This window comes from Acanthochromis polyacanthus, chromosome 20, assembly GCF_021347895.1.
Source record: "Acanthochromis polyacanthus isolate Apoly-LR-REF ecotype Palm Island chromosome 20, KAUST_Apoly_ChrSc, whole genome shotgun sequence".
In the NCBI taxonomy this organism is placed as follows: domain Eukaryota; kingdom Metazoa; phylum Chordata; class Actinopteri; family Pomacentridae; genus Acanthochromis; species Acanthochromis polyacanthus.
Window position 1 is genome coordinate 8,217,991 of NC_067132.1, and position 20,098 is coordinate 8,238,088.

General features: G+C 41.4%; 1 protein-coding gene across 1 annotated transcript in view; it reads right to left on the reverse strand.

The window, feature by feature from the left end:
* The window catches only part of gfod1 (glucose-fructose oxidoreductase domain containing 1), a 47,541-nt gene extending 34,276 nt beyond the window's left edge, over nucleotides 1–13,265 (reverse strand). Inside the window, exon 1 of the mRNA XM_022192183.2 lies at nucleotides 12,445–13,265. Coding sequence (XP_022047875.1) covers nucleotides 12,445–12,697 — 253 coding nt within the window. The 5' untranslated portion in view covers nucleotides 12,698–13,265. The remainder of the gene's footprint in view (nucleotides 1–12,444) is intronic.
* Nucleotides 13,266–20,098: the final 6,833 nt, after the last annotated feature.

Below are 20,098 nucleotides of genomic sequence, written 5' to 3' on the forward strand. Positions count from 1 at the left end.
AAGACAAGCTTTCTCTCTGCCATTCTTCCTCACTGCTCCTCATCGTCTCTCCATCCAGTCCTCTCTCACACACACTCATTCACACACACACTCTCAGGCCGTCATTAGCATGTTAATGGACGTCCAGGAGAACATGAACGTGAACCAGTGGGAAACTTGTGCTGAAAAAAACAAGCACAGATACTGAGAAAGAAGGCATGGGAATGGCAGCACACCTCTCTCGCTGAGTAATTCTCCTGCCGTCTGAGAGGGTAGTTGATTGGTCTGGATCTAAACCACTTGCAAACAGCTCAACCTAAAGGCCCCTAATCCATCAGAGTGATGAATACAAGAGAAGCCACCATGGCAAAAATGGAGCTATGTTTTCTGAATTGAAAAGTGTTTCCAAGCCTGGCTACATTCATAATTTAATTGTTGTTCAACTTTAAGGCTTTTTGTAAATATAACTCTGGCTAGTTGAATGACTATAATAAATCAGAAATAGCCTGTGCATGACATAAAGTCTTCTCAAAAGTTAACAATGCATATTCTTGCATTTGTCTATGTTTATATTTCTTATTAAACTCAAGAAAATTAATAATAATACAATAAAATCAGTAGATACTTTATCATTGGTGTTTTTAACTGCATACTTCAGAATTTAGGTACAAAACCGTTCTTTTTTTGCTGTGATTCCACCATTTATGTCAATGTCCAAGAGAAACTGATGTTTGTGTGTCGGCAACCATTCAAATAATTGTAGCCATCTTCAAAGAATACATCTATGTCAAAAGACCACTGCTGGAAAGACAAGCGGTAAACAGAGGAGCTGGTCTGTGACAGCATTCATCAGACACTCACTGTGCAGTCCTGAGACCCCTGCTCAGACAGTTTAAGGCCTCTCCATAGGTGGACTCATGAGAAAACAACAACTGACATGATGACAGGTGGGTCAGTGACTTGTATGTGAAAATCCAAGGTGGCTAACAACCCGACAAGAGTGTAAAGAGTGCATATTACCCTCATTTACGGGTGTGTGATATTATTTTTGGGGTCTGCTAAAACACGTTCTCTTATTTTATCATTACAAAAACACATCTTTACTCAGTCAGCACATCGCTGAAGTACCTCTACTTGGCCTGTTTCTACAACACTTTAGCTCTTGTGTCTTTAAAGGTCCCTAAACGGGGCGCCCATATAGCTCAATGGGCTAAGCAGGTCAACCATGTATAGGGGCTGGTCTCCGACGCAGCGGCTTGGGTTCGATTCCTGCTTACGGCCCTTTGCTGCATGTCTTCTCCCCTGTTTCCTGTCACTCTCTCACTTCACATGTCAAAAAAGGCCCAAAAATAAAATATATATTAAAAAAAGGTCCCTAAACTTCCTCCTTGGCAGACAATATATTACGTGGTGATGTAGGAAGGGAAGAAAAACCTTAATTTCAAATGAGGTCCTTCAGTCAAGTAAGAAGCAGAGGTTTCTGTGGAAAAAAACTGCAGAAGGTTGACATGCACAAAAACAACAGATACATAAGAAACCGAAGAAAAGGGAAAAACCCAAAAAGCAGAATATTGCCTCTTCAGATGCCTGGGAAATCCCCCTTGTCATTTTGAACTTAAGTAACCTTTCAATGAGTGGCGACACATCTTCAACAAGCTCTAGCTTACTAGCTAACATTTTCAAAGTGGAATTCAATCTGCACAGCACAATTTATCTTTCCAAATGTTCAATGTTGTAAAGATGAGAGCTTTTGAATAACTAACAGCTTAATAAGATTATAGTTTGTCTTAAATGCTGTTGATGAAACTAATCCCGGCTAGGCTAACTGGCCTGGATTTTTTGAAAGCAAACGAGTTAACCCACTTGCTAGCTGTCATTTTCTTAGTGAAAAGAAAATTAGCTTACCAGCACAACATACCTTTCTCACAGCAGCCATTTTAACATTACACAGTAGGTAAACACAGGAGTTCATAATGACAATAATTACAGCTCTATACCCACACATTACTGTCATCAGTAACACCTCTGTTTACCTGCTCTTTAATGTCAAAATGACTCCTGTGACTGAGATCTGATTTTGTTAATGTGATGTTAATTGTTGAATGTCATAAAGGGACAGATTCTTTTATTTAAAGTACATAACGTACATAACACTAGGAGGGCATAACCACCATATTGCCATGTCAGTTCTTTTAGCTGCTAGTGATGAAGTTTGTTTATTCAGGTTCTGGAAGTATTTCCACAAGTCCAGTCCAGAAATAGCTTAATGTCCATTTTAAAAATGAAAAAACATCCAAAAAAGAACACCACATAGAATTAGCATTTCTCTAAGATTTCTGCTTCAACAGACACCAGCTGGGAACAGTATCCCTTTCTATATAGTCTGTAAATTTTGGGTCTACTAGCCCTTTAAACAAGCTCAATGGGCAGCAAAAGACCTCATCACTGGTCAGAAGTGCAGTTGCATAAGTGCATCAGTGGTGGAACATGTATTTATGATGACGCCCGCTTGCCCTTTGCAGAAGGGTTATAAATAGCGCTGTGCCTTTGGGTGGCCCTTCAGAGCAGGTGTCTGAGGGCTCATCACAGTGCTGACAAACCAATGCTATGATTCGCTGCATGCCAATAATAATAAAAATAAAACTCACACTGATGTCACATGCTGTTTATGATGAGCTCTCATATGATGATGGCAGCTTACTAAAACATTCATACCTATGTGCACATATCTGTAGGGGTTACTAAATCATTCACAACACCCCAGCCTGCTCACTGCTGGGTTTCAGTCTGCATGGTGTCTCATGGTTATCCTCCATCATGTGCTCATGGCTGACATGTTAAGACATTTAAACAGCACACAGACTGTGACAGAATTTGATGTGAATTCAACACTTTAGAAGAATTATTTAATAGCTGTCAACAGGTCTTAAAACAGTGTATCTGTGACACATCATCCTGCATGTGACAGACATGTGACAGATCATCTCTTTCCATTAAGGTTGCAGGTAAAATACTGGGTTTCATAATCTAATTTAAATTTTCATGATTGTCAATCTGTCCAAAAAACAGTCATACTAAGGAGGCCAGTAATGAATCAACCTCACGACATACTCTCCTATATCTCATTAATACTTCAACAATTATTTCATTCTCTCCTGTCTGTGTGAAATAATGGGAAACTATATTAAGCAACAGGACACTCCTATTGTGTTACAGTCAGTCTTGAGGCAACTTAAAGGAACACTCCCCGATTGTGTTACAGCTCCAAGTGGTGCTCAAGTTAAGTCCCAGCTCTGTATCACAGCTAGTTGTTGTTGTTTTGGCTCCTTGCAGGCAGTGCAACAGAGTACAATTATTTTTAATCTGATTTATTTTTAGATGATGTATCACTTCCTTAGACCTTGTAGTCTTGTAGTGTTGCACACTGAGAACTGTAACACAACATAGGTGTGTTAGCTACTGCTGACAGTGACCCTGATGAAAACCTATGTTAATTGTGTATTACAACGTGAAATAAAAGCATTTTAACTCAAACTGTATGCTTTGGATGGTTTAGTAAGAGACATGCATTTAAATTTTTGGTATTAAGGTCATATTTCACTCAAGCAAAGAGCCTTCCACAGGACAGTCTACATGATTGTTTCTTCACTGTGAAGACAGAATATCCAGTATATTAAGTACATGTCATAAAATAATTGATCAAATAAATAAGGTTATAAACATTTAAGGCTACTAAGCTAATTCAGCTTTGACATATATTAAGCCGACACAGAGCAATATTAGCCTTTACTTAGGGGTTTGTGTCCAACATATGCTCTACTTCTAGCTCTGTTTTTGGTCTCCACCACCAGCCAAAGGAAATATCTGACTCCGTAGCCGCTTCACACTGTTAACTAGAAAAGCAATCAGACAGCACAGCACTCCACCAAGCCTGCTCAGTCATCGTATCATTTCTGATGGCTGAAGTATTTAAAAAAAATGAGGATCCTGGCTATCAGCTGCATCACTGTCAAAATGTACTCAATTGATCCTCGTGTCATTTCTGACCTTCCCTGAAAATGTCCTCTCAGTTTATTAACCCATTTTTGAGTAATGTTGTTAACAGACAGACAGACAGATGCCGGTCGTCACATAACTCCACTGAGACTCCGCACCAACTGAACCCAAATAGTACATCTGTGGACAGTAAAACCAAACCAATGAGCTCAAAGATGCTAAAATGTTCCACAGCCCTCAGAGGAGCTGACTGTCTGCCGGTTTGTCATTGTGAGCAACATCTTTCCTGTTGTACATAATCATTTGACCTACTGCTCACATAAAAATACAGGTTAGAGAGTTGAGTAAATGCCCAATCTGCCCCTCTATGAGCATTAGATGCTATTCTTAGTGCGGTCCAGTCGGCAGCAATGAGCAAGCGTCTGGCTGTGCAGCTCAATACACACTGAGCAGATATCTGATGCCTTCTATCACTGGCATGAGAGTTCAGACTAAGGCTGGATATATTTTAAAAAAGGACAGAGGAAGCTTTTCAACAGTTCTTTTGATTTCACTGTGCTCAGCATGATATGGGATCAGACAGTATATCAGCATGCAGGGCTGCCTGACCTTTTCAACTGACTCGTGGTTTGTGTTTCATATTTACTTGATGATTTTGTTTCCAATTCATATAAATTATGAAACAAAGCAATAAAGGGGATTTTACACACGTCACGAGCTGCCTGAACCTCTACGCCTGTTGCTCATTGTGGTAAAACTTCCGTGGTGATGCAAAGCTGAGCTGAAGGACTCCTCTCCCACCACTTCCTCCTCCCACCCTCAAAACCAAACTGCACAAAGGGACAGAAAGTGCACCTGAAACTCTCGCTCATGTTACATTTCAGTTCAGCTCTCAGATTCCCTCCCAGCATTTGGCCCACAACCACACAACCTGCTGCACAAAAGCAAGAAAACTCACTAGAAGAACTGAAACAACTTGGTTCATCAGTTATTTTTTCACTGATTAAGTACAAGGATTAATTATTTAAGGAAAAATGAGCCCAGAGAGTAATCAATTGAAAATAGTTATTAGTTTGGATGTAGTAATTCAAAATTATGTGGAACTCTTTCAGTGTTTTGACAGAAAAAGGACGACTTACAAACTTTTTCCTAGAGCTTTAAAGCACATCATAAACTCATATGTACATTAACTATGGTGCATTAAAGCTGGGCGGTTTCATGTGGGGACACCTGAGAAGCTTTTCACAGCCTTTTGACTGATGCCTTAAAACAGAAACAAGCGTGTAAATTGTAAACCTATAAGTTATAAAACCAGGGCAGCAGCCTTCTCATTTTTCTTGCATCACCATCTTCACAAGCCTTAAACCCAAGATGAGGTTAAAGGTCCAGGAACAATAAACACTTGAAAAGACAGAAGTAATTCTACTGCAACCCCTACAATCTACCATACTACTCTGTAGCTCATAGAATGCTCTGAATACTGCAGTATGTTGGGAATTATGATGTAGGCGCCAATCTCTTCTGGTTTGTGAAATCACACTTTTTTCAACCATAAATAGTGGCCATAAAATGCTCCAAGCTCACAGAAGTCTGTTTCTGAAGGCAGCTCAGTGTTTGTGTGAATTTCCCTCCACTGCTGCTGCCTCCTGCTCACTGAAAGCCTGAGTGACATCAGACGCCTCAGGAATGCCATAGTAGTAAGAAAGAGAAACAAGGGGGGAAAAACAGTGTAAGAAATCCTTATGGAAGGAGAGATGCTGCTCAACAAGAATGGCTGGTTTGCTGTAATGAGCCCAAGTTTGCTTATCTATGCAGGTAAAACCTGCAGAGCAGTGTCTTATTGACTCATACTGTTGTTTTTCCATTTTCCTCATCGTTCCAAGTCCCTGCGGTTAACATAAGCATTTAATCACCCAGGTCTGAGTGAGTGGAGGAGCCAGACTGAGAACATAATCCAGAGAAGGGTGGCTGGTTAATGTAAACTGTACATAATTAATAGTTACATTCAGTGTATTCAGTGCAATAACTGAATGAAAAATAAACAACCTGATATATTGTGAGGTGAAATAATACTAATACATGACTGCTATTTGTGACTGCAAAACCGTACAGCTGTGGACAAGTGATGAGACAACAGGGACACATGGCCCCCTAAACCTGGTACATAGACTACCAGTCAAAGTTTGGACACACCTTCTCATTTCATGTTTTTTCTTTATTTTCATGACTATTTACATTGTAGATTCTCACTGAAGGCATCAAAACTATGAACGAACACATATGGAATTATGCAGTCAACAAAAAAGTGTGAAATAAGTCAAAACATGTTTTATATTTTAGATTCTACCACAGAAGTAGCCACCCTTTGCTTTGATTACAGCTTTGCACACTCTTGGCATTGAAAGAAAAACCATTAAATGAAAAGGCGTGTCCAAACCTTTGGCTGGTAGTGAATGTGGAAGACACCCACATCTTCTCATCTCTTTCTCATCACTTTCCATCCATTTAGATTCAGTTTACATCTCTTTTCACTGAATGTTTAAATGTGACTTGAATACTTGAATGTTTTTATTTGTAGCAGTTTGATAGTTAACAATCAGTCTAGAGCTGGAGCCCTCAGTCTGGTAGGCCTGCTCAGCAATCAGTCAACAGCGGTGGAAGTAACATGGATCATACAGCCTATTTATCAGCTCAATAATAATAATATATATATATATATATATATATATATATATTTTTTTTTTTTTTTTAATTTATGTACAAGAACTTTTAGGTTGTTGGTGTAATTTAGGGATGTTCCTAATGAGCTGACACAGCCTCATTTCACTTTCAAAGTTTAAGCAATATTCAGTATTCAGATAGACCCTTCAAGGAGCAGCTTCATGTCAAACTAACATGAGCTGAAAGGCAAATAACAAACTACTGGTGACAGTCTTCACATTCTTCTGTAGTAAGAGTGTGATCACACTTACTAACTGAGCTCGTGAGGTAAGCAATAATCCAGCCACAGGGTGATTACTATCAGCTCCCACACTCCAACAGAACGGGAAGTGAGTTCTGCAGCCTCACACAGCAGTCTCTGATTAAGACTTCAGTTGTCACAGTGACACTGAAAGTTTGGCTGACGTCTGCTAGTGACACTCTGTCAGTCGACTGATGTTAACGCACATGAATTTTCATCAGTTTCTATGAAGTGGACTTTCCCCACTGCTTTCTACAATCAGACATTTTGGCTGAGATCCTGTTACTACCTTCCACGTGTGTTCATTTCAATAAATGTTAAGCTCCATATTAATGAACACCACTCATACAAAAGCATAAAAACACAGTGATCTAAGAACTGACAAAGGTTAGATTCAGTCTGTTTCTGACTTGTTTTGTAGCTTTGCTTAAATCTATGTCTTCACCTCACACTGTGTATAAAAGCCAGATGCAGCCACTGTGACATCCCCATGTCCACTGTGAATTATTCTGTTGATTAGGTTCTCAATTAATCAATTAGTCGTTTGGTCTATAAGATGCCAGAAAATGCTGTTTTTAAAAAACAGACTGAATAAAAAAGGAGTGGATCTGACTGAGACCTTGAGGTAGAGTGATACAGTAGCAGGTTGCCATTTACAAGACAGCTTCACCCTAAAACATACCCTGCTTTATCGCCTATTTGACTCCAAATTGGACCGTCCTTTTCTAAAAGAGCCTGATGATGCATTAAAGGAGACTTGAAACTAGTGATTGAGACCATAAACTCATTAGGAAACCCTTTACTGAGGTAATAAATTAAGTGATAAGTAGGGCCATTTTCTCATAGACTTTAATACAATCAGACTTCTCTCTGCAACCACAGGAGTCACCCCCTGTTAGCTGGTAGAAGTAATGCAGGCTACGGCCATCTTTTGCATACAGCCACCACTTAAATTAGCATTCTGACGGTCTTCTTAGCCATCTGGTGCAGCTTCATTGACAACAAGTAGTTTTTCCGACAGATATTGCATTCTAATTTTTGATTCACAAGCTTCACTTCAATATTCAGATTTAGAACATTTGATGGAGCAGGACCACGTACCATCAACAGTGTGGCTGTCATAAGGAGGACAGAATGAATTTATGAAACCATTGACCGAACAGCTTAAACTTTGGGTCATATGCTGCATAATTTATATCCTAAATTGCATCCTTTGTAATTTGTTAATTGTATTGTTTGAAACTGTGACTTTGATTTGAAGCCGACTCATTTTTTAGACCTATTTTTACTCACTCTTCTTAGCATGTTAGCATATAGTTGGTAGTTTATTGCTTAGCTGCACAAGAAGTACAATAAAGACTAGTATCACATGAATCTTGAATGTTTTTGTGTCCTTATTAAACATGTCCACACAAATATGTGGATTTTTAATCTGTTTCATTTAACCTGTATTGAAACTGATAAACCGATGAGCTAATTTTTTGAGCATAAATGCAAACATTGTCTGAATGCTGCTTCTACAGTGAAAGGTTTTGTTAAATTTTTAGTAGTTTTCAGCTGTTGGTCAGAAAAAACAAGCAACTTAAAGATGTCAGCTTGGACCGTAGGAAAGTTTTTTCTTACACTTTAAAGACATGTGCTTTAAAACAAATAACAGCCTAATCCACACTGAAAATAATTAGTAACTACAACAATTAATAATTGTACATGGCTGTTGTCCTGTAAATTGACCTGCCTGCCTTAAACACAGTGAACTCCAAAACTACACATTCTGAAAAGCCCTAATTCTGTCTAATTACTGAGCCTGAGTTCAACAGAATTTGCAAACACTGTTCTGCGCTTGGCATCCAACAGAGCACAAACAGGACCGGACCCAGACTTGGCTGGGTGGCCGAGGAAGAGAGGTGGGAGGGAAGGAACAGGCAGCGCTCACACAATGAAGCTATGAGGAAATGAGCAGAGAGGAAAGAGAGGAAGAATGGCCACTGACAGGCCTGCAGCGGCTGGCGTTCAGGTTGAGTCACGTTCACTGGGACATGATCAGTGATTCTGGCTTTGGATCAGCTGGCTGGTAAAACCTTCATACTTTGGTCATGTCTGGACCTCACAGAACTCCGTTAATGCATCAGTGTGGAGACAAAGTCATGTCTTTTGTTTGTACCTGTGTGTGTGCAGCATGTGATTCAGTGTGTGCAGGTACAGTACATACTGAGATGTGTGCAGTCATGGTATGAACAAACTGTATCTACTGCAGATCAGGCCCGGCCCTCCTGTTAGTTATCGCTGCCACTCCACAGGCTTCAGTGAAGCCAACGAGCAAACAAGGCAGCAGTGTGAGAATGAATGGAGCCACAGAGGCCTTATCTTGATGCTGGGATGCCGAGGTAGACCTTTTACAATGGGACTCATCAACCACACCGACATGAGGAAGTCTAATATGCACACACCTGTTTTAGCCAGGCTGTCTGTGCGACTAAATGTGCCGGCTGTAAGGAAACATTTCTAACAGTTGACAGCATCTTGTCTGATAACACAACCAAGACATTCACCTGAAGGAAAAGAAGCATCTCTGAACATGAGTTTAGTCAGAAGACCTGCTTCAAACACAGCCACACAGCGCTGCCCTTCATGCCAGTCCTTCACCCTTACAGCTAACGGGACGCTCAGTCAACTCCCTGCTTGTCTGATCCATAGCCACTACAGTAATATAATATATTATGGGACAACTGGGTCAGATAGACCGAGTGTATCAAGAGGAAGTTTTGGATGCTTATTCTTCAGTACACTGACTTCCAGACGTTTGCAGTAGGAGTCAATTATCAGATGCCTTCCAATTAGTAACATCACAGTTTTTTAAAACCATCCATCCATTCTCTACACACCGCTTAATCCTTATCAGAGTCATGGGGGACTGGAGTCTATCCTATCCCAGCTGATTTAGGGTGAAGGCAGGGGACACCTGGACGGGTAGCAAGGCTACATATACAGACAAATAATAACACTCACATTCACACCTATGGACAATTAAGAATCACCAATTAACCTCAGCATGTTTTTAGAATGTGGGAACAAGCTGGAGAAAACCCACACGGACAACATGTAAACTCCATGCAGAAAGATCCCAGGCCAGGACGTGAACCAGGGATCTTCTAGCTCCAAGATGAAAGTGCTAACCACCAAGCTACTGTGTAGCCCCTGATGAACTCATTTTAAATTTAAAAGAAATGTGTCTGATGCAGCTGCCTCTCTCTGTCCAGAGTCACTCTGGGGTCTCACCCACAGACAAGATGAATAACAGCCAGACAATAATGTTGAGTTCATTTTCAGATTAAGCATATGGAAAACTGAAATGAACAAAGGCATTACTGTGGAGTTTCTGTTTTACAAAATTTTGACAGCAAGATTTTAATTTGTACTGCAAATGTATATACCCGTTGTTGTATTTCTTGATAACTAATAATCGGTATCAGCCCCACTAGATGATCCCTGGTTAACCATCTGTACTCTGATACCACTTGGAAGACAAATGACCACTCTATGCTACAGATGTTACAGCTACAACATGAATTGCACTTTCAGGACCGTTAAGGAGCTTTTCTGGAGTTTCTGATCACTGTATCACATGATCTTCATGAGCAGAGGGATTTTTCCAAGTTGTCATGGAACGGTTGATGTTCAGACTTTCACATTTGTCACATCTGCTCATGAAGATCACGTGATGTGATCAAAAGCTTCAATAAATCACGGGTTTCAACAGGTTGAACAGGTGACCCATAAACAGGGGCTATTGTCCCTGAAGCAGGAGTTAAGGGTTCAAGTCTGACTCATGGTCATTTCCTACATGTTTTCTGCCCATGTTTCCTGTCTCTCTCTCCAAAAAGCCCCAAAAATGACTGAAAAATAAAAAAGCTTCACTAAATCAGAAGGAAATTCTGATTTGGTTCCAAGCAAATAAGGGATTTCTGCTTTTGGCACAATGCCTTTTTGTTGCAGTGTTCACCTTCTTAACCAATGTGGTGATGATTCTTTTACTTCACTTATCATCTATTAGTCTGTTAAATGTACATTTAATGATTGATTATTCTGTTCACCTGGATTTCCCTCGTGGCATAGAGGTGATCAAACTCACTTACCTGTTTTTTGTTCCAGGAAAAAATGGGAGATTTGTACAGAAAGACAGGGAGATAATTTTCTAAATATTTCATAGATATTTTCAGGTTGATAACTACTGAGAATAAATGCCAGTAAAATACCACAAATTTGCTTCTGGTCTGTTTCATGTCAGCATTAATGTCTGGATCTGAGACTGTTGATCAAACAAACAGTCTGAAGATTCTTATCAATCACAGTCCTGCATGTTTTCCCTCCTCCAGCTCTTCTGTAGCAAAGATGCAATACGTGCATCCAGACAGAACCCATTTCCTCCCTGGATGTTTTGCATCTTTGTTTTTCACTCACAAACCTGACCTATTAGAGCTCAGTGCCAGCTGAGCTCAGTGCCAAACTGCAGGGAGAAATAAAGCCTGTGTGGAGTAGAGCTCAGTGGTCCTTGCCACCGTTCTTTCACAGCAGCTCTGAATGTGATCTCCAAAATAAGCTGCATTGCTCCAGATTTAAACTAGAACAGCCTCTCTCTGTGTGCCTGCATTCAGGCTGCCTCCTCTCTGAGGGCTGCTATAGCTGACAGTTTCACTAACACAGGTCAAGTCTGCTGTTTGACCAAGCACATTGTTTCTCAGAGAGTCTGCATATATTCCCATTTAACCCCCATCACCTCCACAGTCAGGCTATTACACAACATCTGCACCATACAGGAGCAGCATGATGGAGATGGATAATCACTGATAATAATCTCTTCAGTGTGCTGTCAGAGAAGGTCACAAGGTCAAACTTCATGTTCTGTGCACAAACACTACCGTTCAAAAGTTTGGGGTAATTTCATGTTTTCCATGACGACTCATGCTTTTATTCAAGTGCTATCATAACTGCACAAGGGTTTTCTAATCTTCAGTGAGCCTTTCAACACTGGAAATGTTCCTCTGTATGCCTATGGAGATATTCCATTAAAAATCAGCTGTTTCCAGCTACAATAGTCATTTACCACATTAACAATGTCTACAAAATGCTTTTCTTTGAAAAATAAGGACATTTCTAAGTGACCCCAAGCTTTTGAGCAGTAGTGTAGATAATCACTAATACTGCATCTCATCAGTGTGCTGTCAGAGAAGGTCACAAGGTCAAGCTACATGTTCTGTGCAGAGATTAAACAATAAACCACCTGTACAGGCTCACACCATGTTTAGACCTGTCAGCTGCTGCTCCATCAACCCTCATTCACAACCACACCTGTTACCTACACTCTGCTGCAGTACGCTAAGAGTTGGCAGAGCTGGTGTGTCTGTGGCTCAGCAGCTACCAGGCCTCCAGCATCCTGCAGCATCATCATCAACATCATCATCATCAGCAGCAGCAGCAGCAGCAGCAGCAGCAGCAGCAGCAGGACTCACCCAGTGTTTTCACTGCGATCTGCCTCGTCAGAGGCGGCGGCAGGTTGATGCAGACCAGATCCACGTCCTGATGCAGCAGCACGTCGTCGATCCGGTTGGTGTAAAACGGTACGTTCATCTCCTTGGCCAGCTCCTCCGCCTCCTCCTGCGTCCGGCCCCACAGCGCTTTGACGGCGAAGCCCTCGTTCTTGAGTAGCGGGATGATCACCCTGGCGGTCAGGCTGGTGCCGAACACGCCGACCCCGGGAAGCATGGCGGGGGTTTTGTTCGTCCGATTTGGTTCTGTCTGGTTTCAGTTCGTCTCTGCAGCTCCGGATGAAGCCAGAGCTGCCGCTGCAGCGGCTGAACGGAGGCAAGCGGCGGCTGGGACCGTCAGGTTGGCCATCCACCTGCAGTCCAACAGCCGCTCTGCTGCATTCTCCCGGAGCTCCTGATATACGGTCCGGCCTGAACTGCCGCTGTTCCCCCGTAAAATAATCCGGAGACAGACGGGGACGAAGTCAGGCGTTAAAAAGAAGAATTCAAATGCACCATTCCGGTCTGAGCCTCGTCCACTGACAGCGAGCGGCGCACCGACTGCGCCAAGCGGCGGAGAGCATGTCACCTCCTCCCTCCGTCCCGTTGTTCTGCTCCGGCCGGACTCCCCTCCAGCAGCGGCAAGAAGGACCCTGAGAGCCCCGGTGTGCTGGATGTGATGGCTGGGTGACAGAAGCAGCGCCGTCGGCCTGAGTTCGCTCCCCGGAGGATCCCGCAGCAGCAGCAGCGTTATTATACTGAAGGAGACTATTGATGTTCAGCTCAGACAGACCTGCTGTCAATGTACACACTGTGACCGGAAGAGCTACCGGCAGCGTCCTTTCAACATAAAAGCTTTACTGACGCAGCTATGCATCAGAAAGTAAACTCACTGTGATCATTTATTTATCCCCAAACACAACATGCCATATTTATACGTTTTGAAGATAATTTATTTGTGTCTTAAAATATATTAGATGTAACTCTGGACTGTTGCACTAGATTAGGGGATCAAACTCATTTTAGTTCAGCTCAATCTGATCTCAAGTGGGTCGGAGCAGTAAAATCACAGCATAATAACCTATAAATAACAATTCCAGTTGTTTCCCTTTTTGTTTCTCAATTTGTTTTGTTCTTTTATTATATTCTACGCTGTTTATAGTCCTTCTAACCTTTGATACCTCACTGTTCCTTATTGTAGTGTAGTGTAATATGGATAGTCTGGATACCTCAATTTCCTTCAGGATTCATAAAGTATATCTTGATTTTGATTTGTTTTTTTTTACTGCAAAAAAAATTACAAGTACATTCTGAAAATGTTCACATTTAATGAGCTTTTTTCTTTCTTTCTTTCTTTCTTTTTTTTTTTTTTACAAAATATTGTGAACAACTTGAACACTCTTAAGAAAAATAAGTTCAGTTTCAACAATATTCTGCCTCAGTTTATCATTTAAACACATGCATCACAACTCACAGATCACAGTGCTTCTACAAAGGGGCAAAACATTTAGTCACAGGTATCTGGAACTGAACAATCTAGTATTTTACTTTATGATGAAAACAACTTGTCAAGACCTAAAAATGATTTTAAATTTACAGGTTGTAGTTCATGCCCACTGCAATTTTTATGCTTTGCAAAGTCCTCCATATGTTTGACACCCCTGTTCTGGAATGTGAAGATTTACAGAGCAGAATAAATAAATGAATAAACAAAAGTATCCAATAATGACTAGCAAAATCCCAGGAAAAATGTTTTCTTTTTAAAAAAATGAAAAAAGACCAAACCTGTAAAAAAACATTTACTTTATAAATCAGTATTTTTGGTAAATAATAATTAGTTATTTTACAAAATTTGATGGTAAAATTACACTTTTTTTTTAAAACTGGACAAAAAGATGCAAAAATGTCTTCTTTTTTTTTTTTTACAAATATTTGCTATTATTTTAAAGAAATAATATGGACATTAGGGATTAAAAATGATAAATATTTTTTAAGTCTATTATTTTATGGATTTTTCCTGTTGAATTGAATTCACAATCCTAGAAGAAAATCATGAATTTACATGCTGACCTCCACAGGTATGCAACGCAACTAATCTGCTCCATGATTTAAATCATCTTGACGAAACCTCAACAAAAACTTATTCAAGTCATTTGCTGAAAATTTCTGTAATTATTCTTATTGCAATTTATAGTGCAGAAAAACAAAACATCTTAATGCCATTTGTCCACGTATCATGCAGTGTTAGTTTGAAATGTGTTGGAGCAACAAAACCAGTTCTTTCAGGGTTCAGGGACAATAGATACGCAAACTCAGATTCTTCTTTTCCTTGTTATTATTTAGTTTTTGGTGAAAAAGTCCCCTTTTGTCCTCCAAATCATATAATTTAATTTACGAACACTGACGGTCAGTGAACCTGTGGTTCCTGTATTGAGCTGTTTGGACTCTGTTATACTTGCATGCAAGTATAATTCTGATGAATATGGTAATGATGGCTACGGTTATTTTGATTATTTGTATTATTTGTAGTAGTACTGCCTTGGTATAAGAGAAGTGGTGACCAGAGCTATTATGCGCTTTTATTTTAGTCGGACTTCCGGTCTCTTTCTGTGTATTTGTGTGACTTGACGCCTCTCACTCTGAGCTCTCCGCCCCAGTTTAACTCTTTCGCTTCTGGACGCAGTCATGAAGCCAGGCCTACTAAGTGGAGGCACACCGACTAAGCTCCACTGTTTGATGGAGTTGTTCTGTAAACTCATGTTGCATTCTGCTTACAGTCATTACTGACATTTTATGCTGTATGTTTGTCATGGGCTGTAATTTTGTTAAAGGAAATTGCCACTAGAGTATTTTAAAGGCGCTACATCAGATTGGAAATGCTACAGGTATCATCTAAAGAAATTTCTGTCAACCTCTACATAGAAAAAATCTATTTACACACCGCTTTTACAGGAACATCTCATTAAGGATCGACTTTCACATCTACCAAGCTCCACTGACCAGCTTTTCTCACTCAGCTGCACAGACAACTGAGCATCTAACCCTGCAGGACACCTCAGTCTTTATGCTTCACAGAACCAAACAACACAGCCTAACACATGCTGCAAGACAGATGCTGTCAGCAGGAAAAACATCATTTTCCAGGTTTCAGATGTGATGGAGCAGAGACTGTTCAGCAGCGATCTGGAGCCTCTGAAGTGAACAGAGGATTTAAATTTCATCAAGAGTCCACAGTGGGCTGCTCTTCTCCATGCAGCGTCTAGTTCTGGGTTTATTAAAAGAGACATATAACACACTTTGGACTCATGAATGATTTTACTGCAGGAGTTGATTATACTGACTTTTAGATCTATTAATATAAATGTTAATAATAAATATAGAAGTTTTAGACATAGATTTTACTGCAGGAACCAACTGAAGTGACTTTTAGGTCAGGGTTAGAGTTTGTTCTGATGCTAGTGATGTGAGGTGTGAGGTCCATAGTACGTGTTTTTAAAATTAGTTATTTCATTATGACATTTTGTGATGTTGAGACATTCAGGATGTCCTTCATTGAATTCTAGGATTAGATCTAATTCAGGTTTATTGATGTTTACACAATGATCTAATAAAGGTTCTGACTCACACTGAACAAATATACCACATGCTACCAACACTACCACTGACCATTCTGTTGCTTGACTTGGTTAAAACTTTCTAAAAATAATATATATTTGTTAAAGCAAAAAGTAAGCTATGTGCTGTTTAGGGCTGCACAGTGGGTCGGTGATTAGCACCGTCGCCTTGCAGCTGGAAGATCCCCAGTTTGCGTCCCGTCCTGAACCTGGCATCTTTCTGCATGGAGTTTGCACATTCTCCCAGCGCATGTCCAACAACATGTTGAGGTTAAATGGTGTCTAAGTTGTCTGTAGGTGTGAGTGTGATTGTCTCTCTGAGTAGCCCTATGATAGACTATTACCTGTTCAGGTGTCCCCTGCCTTCACCATAAGTCAGCTGGGATAGACTCCAGCCCTCCATAAAATCAATCAAAGGAGGATTTTAAGTGAACTCATTCTTTAAAATCTCAGTTTATGCACTTTAGTTATCATCCTTGGGTGGTGTTATCTAGAATCAAAGGCTGTAAGCGTGCAGCCCCAGAAGTGTCGTCCTAATGGTGCAGGTCCTCCGGCTCTGCAGACACGTACTATTGCTTCATGTTGGTTTTACAGTCCAGATCCGGAGGGTACATCCATCAGTAATGAAGTGTTAAATGACACAAGACTGCACCAAACACCTGACACAGTATAATTAAAGTCAATAAAATAAGTCTAGTTTAAAGCTATTCTGCTGCTGTTTTTAATAGATAATATCGAACCATGTTTGTTTGTAGTTAGTTACTGAATTTGGTCCATGCCTCAGGTGTCATGATGGTTTGACTAGTCAGTGTACAAATGTAGCCGCAAGGGGACACAAGCCAATGTCTTATTGTGCCAGTCCCAAGCCCAGATAAATACAGAGGGTTGTGTCAGGAAGGGCATCTGACGTAAAAACTTTGGCCAAATCAAACATGCGAATCAAATGTATGACTTCCATACCGGATCGGTCGAGGCTCGGGTTAACAACGACCACCATCGGTGCTGTCGACCTACAGGGTGCTGGTGGAAAATGGACGACAGTTGGTCGAAGAAGGAGGGGAGGAAGGTGTGCTCGTAGGAAGAGAGAGAAGAGGAACACCAAGAGTATAGGACTGAGAGTAGGGACTTTGAATGTTGGAAGGAGCTGCATTGTGTCTTTGTAGATCTGGAGAAAGCTTATGACAGGGTGCCCAGAGAGGAACTGTGGTTTTGTATGAGGAAGTCTGGAGTGGCAGAGAAGTATGTTAGAGTGGTGCAGGACATGTATGAGGACTGTAAGACAGTGGTGAGATGTGCTGTAGGAGTAACAGAGGAGTTCAAGGTGGAGGTGGGACTACATCAGGGATCAGCTCTGAGCCCCTTCTTGTTTGCTATGGTGATGGACAGGATGACAGACGAGGTTAGACAGGAGTCTCCATGGACTATGATGTTTGCAGATGACATTGTGATCTCTAGTGAGAGCATGGGAACAGGTGGAGGAGAAGATAGAGGCGTGGAGGTTTGCTCTGGAAAGGAGAGGAATGAAGGTTAGCCGCAGCAAGACGGAGTATCTGTGTGTGAATGAGAGGGAGCCAAGTGGAAGAGTGAGTTTACAGGGAGAAGAGATCAAGAAGGTGGAGGATTTTAAGTACTTAGGGTCAACAGTCCAGAGCAATGGAGAGTGTGGAAAAGAGGTGAAGAAGCATGTACAGACAGGATGGAACGGCTGGAGAAAAGTGTCAGGTGTGATGTGTGATAGAAGAGTTTCAGCTAAAATGAAAGGAAAGGTTTGCAAAACTGTGGTGAGACCAGCCATGTTGTTTGGTCTGGAGACAGTGTCCCTGAGGAAAAGACAGGAGGCAGAGCTGGAGGTAGCAGAACTGAAGATGCTGAGGTTCTCTTTGGGAGTGACCAGGATGGATAGGATCAGGAATGAGGACATCAGAGGAACAGCACATGTTATAGGCTTTGGAGATAAAGTCAGAGAGGCCAGACTGAGATGGTTCGGACATGTCCACAGGAGAGAGAGTGAATATATTGGTAGAAGGATGCTGAGTTTCCCACTGCCAAGCAGGAGGCCTAGAGGAAGACCAAAGAGGAGGTTTATGGATGTGGTTAAAGAGGACATGAAGGTAGTTGGTGTGAGAGAAGAGGATGCAGAAGACAGGGTTAGATGGAGGCAATTGATTCGCTGTGGCGACCCCTGAAGGGAAAAGCCGAAAGGAAAAGAAGGAGACTAGTCAGTGTACAGTTTACTCGTGTCACTTGTTCAGCTTGAGTTATCTTGCACAATCTTCCATTTAGCGACCAAGATGTAAGTTTGCTTCCCTTTCTGCTTGTATTTTGAGATCTAAAGCCTGCATGAAGGAGCCATCAGGAGCTCTGCTGATTGGATGAATCACCAACATTTCAACAGATGGAAAAAGCCCAACGTCATAGTTTGAATACAGGCAGAAGCATACGATATTCCAGTGGAGAGCACACATCACTTAGCTGTTATTTCTGTCCATGGTCGTAGAGAAAATGTCAATGAGACTTCTTTGTCTGTCAATCACATATTTTTACTCGATGTCTCTGGCTGATTTGGTCGACAACATACAGAGCAAACAAAGAGAGACAGTCAGGACTTTGTACATGTAGATTACACACAAAGTGATGAAAGACAACTGCAGGCTGTCAAAGGTCAAAACTGAGTGGTGTTCATGTCAGAGAGCTTTGATTAGAATATGTGATTGTTGGAAACATACCCTAAATAAAACATGTGGTTAGGGTTAGGGTTGCTGAAATCAAAGTAACCAGCAGCATTTCTGTGCACTGGGTTCTTCAGTCAGATGATTCAGATTCATTGTGTTGCTACAGACAACAGCTTCCTCCTCAAGTTATACCAACAGAGCTCAGGAGAAACTGAGGAGTGTTTTAAAAAGTCTCTGCCATTCTCTATTCTGTGCATCATTATTGCCAACAGAAAACCTTGATAGCAATGCCAGTAACAGTTGCTCTGATTTGGATGGGGAGGGATGAAACATGACGCTCTCACTCAGTCTCTGGTATTCTCTCCCTCCTTCTCTCCCTCATGGTCACGCTCTGATTGAATCAGATGTCGGTAGGGATGCTTGTGTGATGGGGCCATGTGATCAGCTGGGGTCAGGCCTGTCAGTGCTGGATAGCTGATTGTCCAGTTAGATAGGAGGGGAGGCGCTGATGGGGCAGGAGGAGCTCACGCCTCCCACAGCAGAGGACAACCTGACATCCTGCTGCACACAGGGAGTACAGTGAACGGTTAACCTGTCACTGCACTGGCATGCATCTAGGGCTGTATCTGTGGATGTCAGGTGACACAAAAATGTGCTCATGCCTGATTTGGCTCACAGATATCAGCCTATCAGCTTCTTCATCAAGATGCAGCATGAGGAGTTTCAAGTGAAGACAAGGGTGCCCTCTAGTGGTGGAATGTGGCCTGACCAGTCTTCAAGAGATTTAATTTGTCACTTGTTCATACGGAATGTGCAGTGAAGTGCAAAGTGGCTGTTTCCAAGGCTGTGCAAAAACAAGACGACATTATAAGGAACAAACTTTATAAAAAAGATAGAAAATTTGAAAAAAGTCACGTCAGTTATAACAAAGTGGATTTTAAATTTAAATGCTGGGTATGTTGAGAAAGAGTGCAGTTGTGTGTGCGCGCAGAATGCAAATTCTTATTTACATTAGTCCAGTGTACAGATGAAGGTGCTGTATTTTTGTTCTCAGTCCTGGCTGCATGAGAACAGAAGCTCCTCCTGAGTCTTTCTGAGTGTAACTGTTAGTCTACACACCCACCACTGTCCTGAATACTCCAAACATATCTGCTGCCATTTCTAATCATGCTTTTGTCATGTTCTGAAAACCTCCAAAGGAAGTCTCCCTGGAGACATCTGAATCAGATGTCCAAACCACTTCAACTGGTTCCTTTCAAGGTGAAGGAGCAGCAGCTCTACTCTGAGCTCCTTCCGGGTGTCTGAGCTTCTCACCATCTAAGGCTGAGTCCAGCCTCCCTGCAAAGGAAGCTC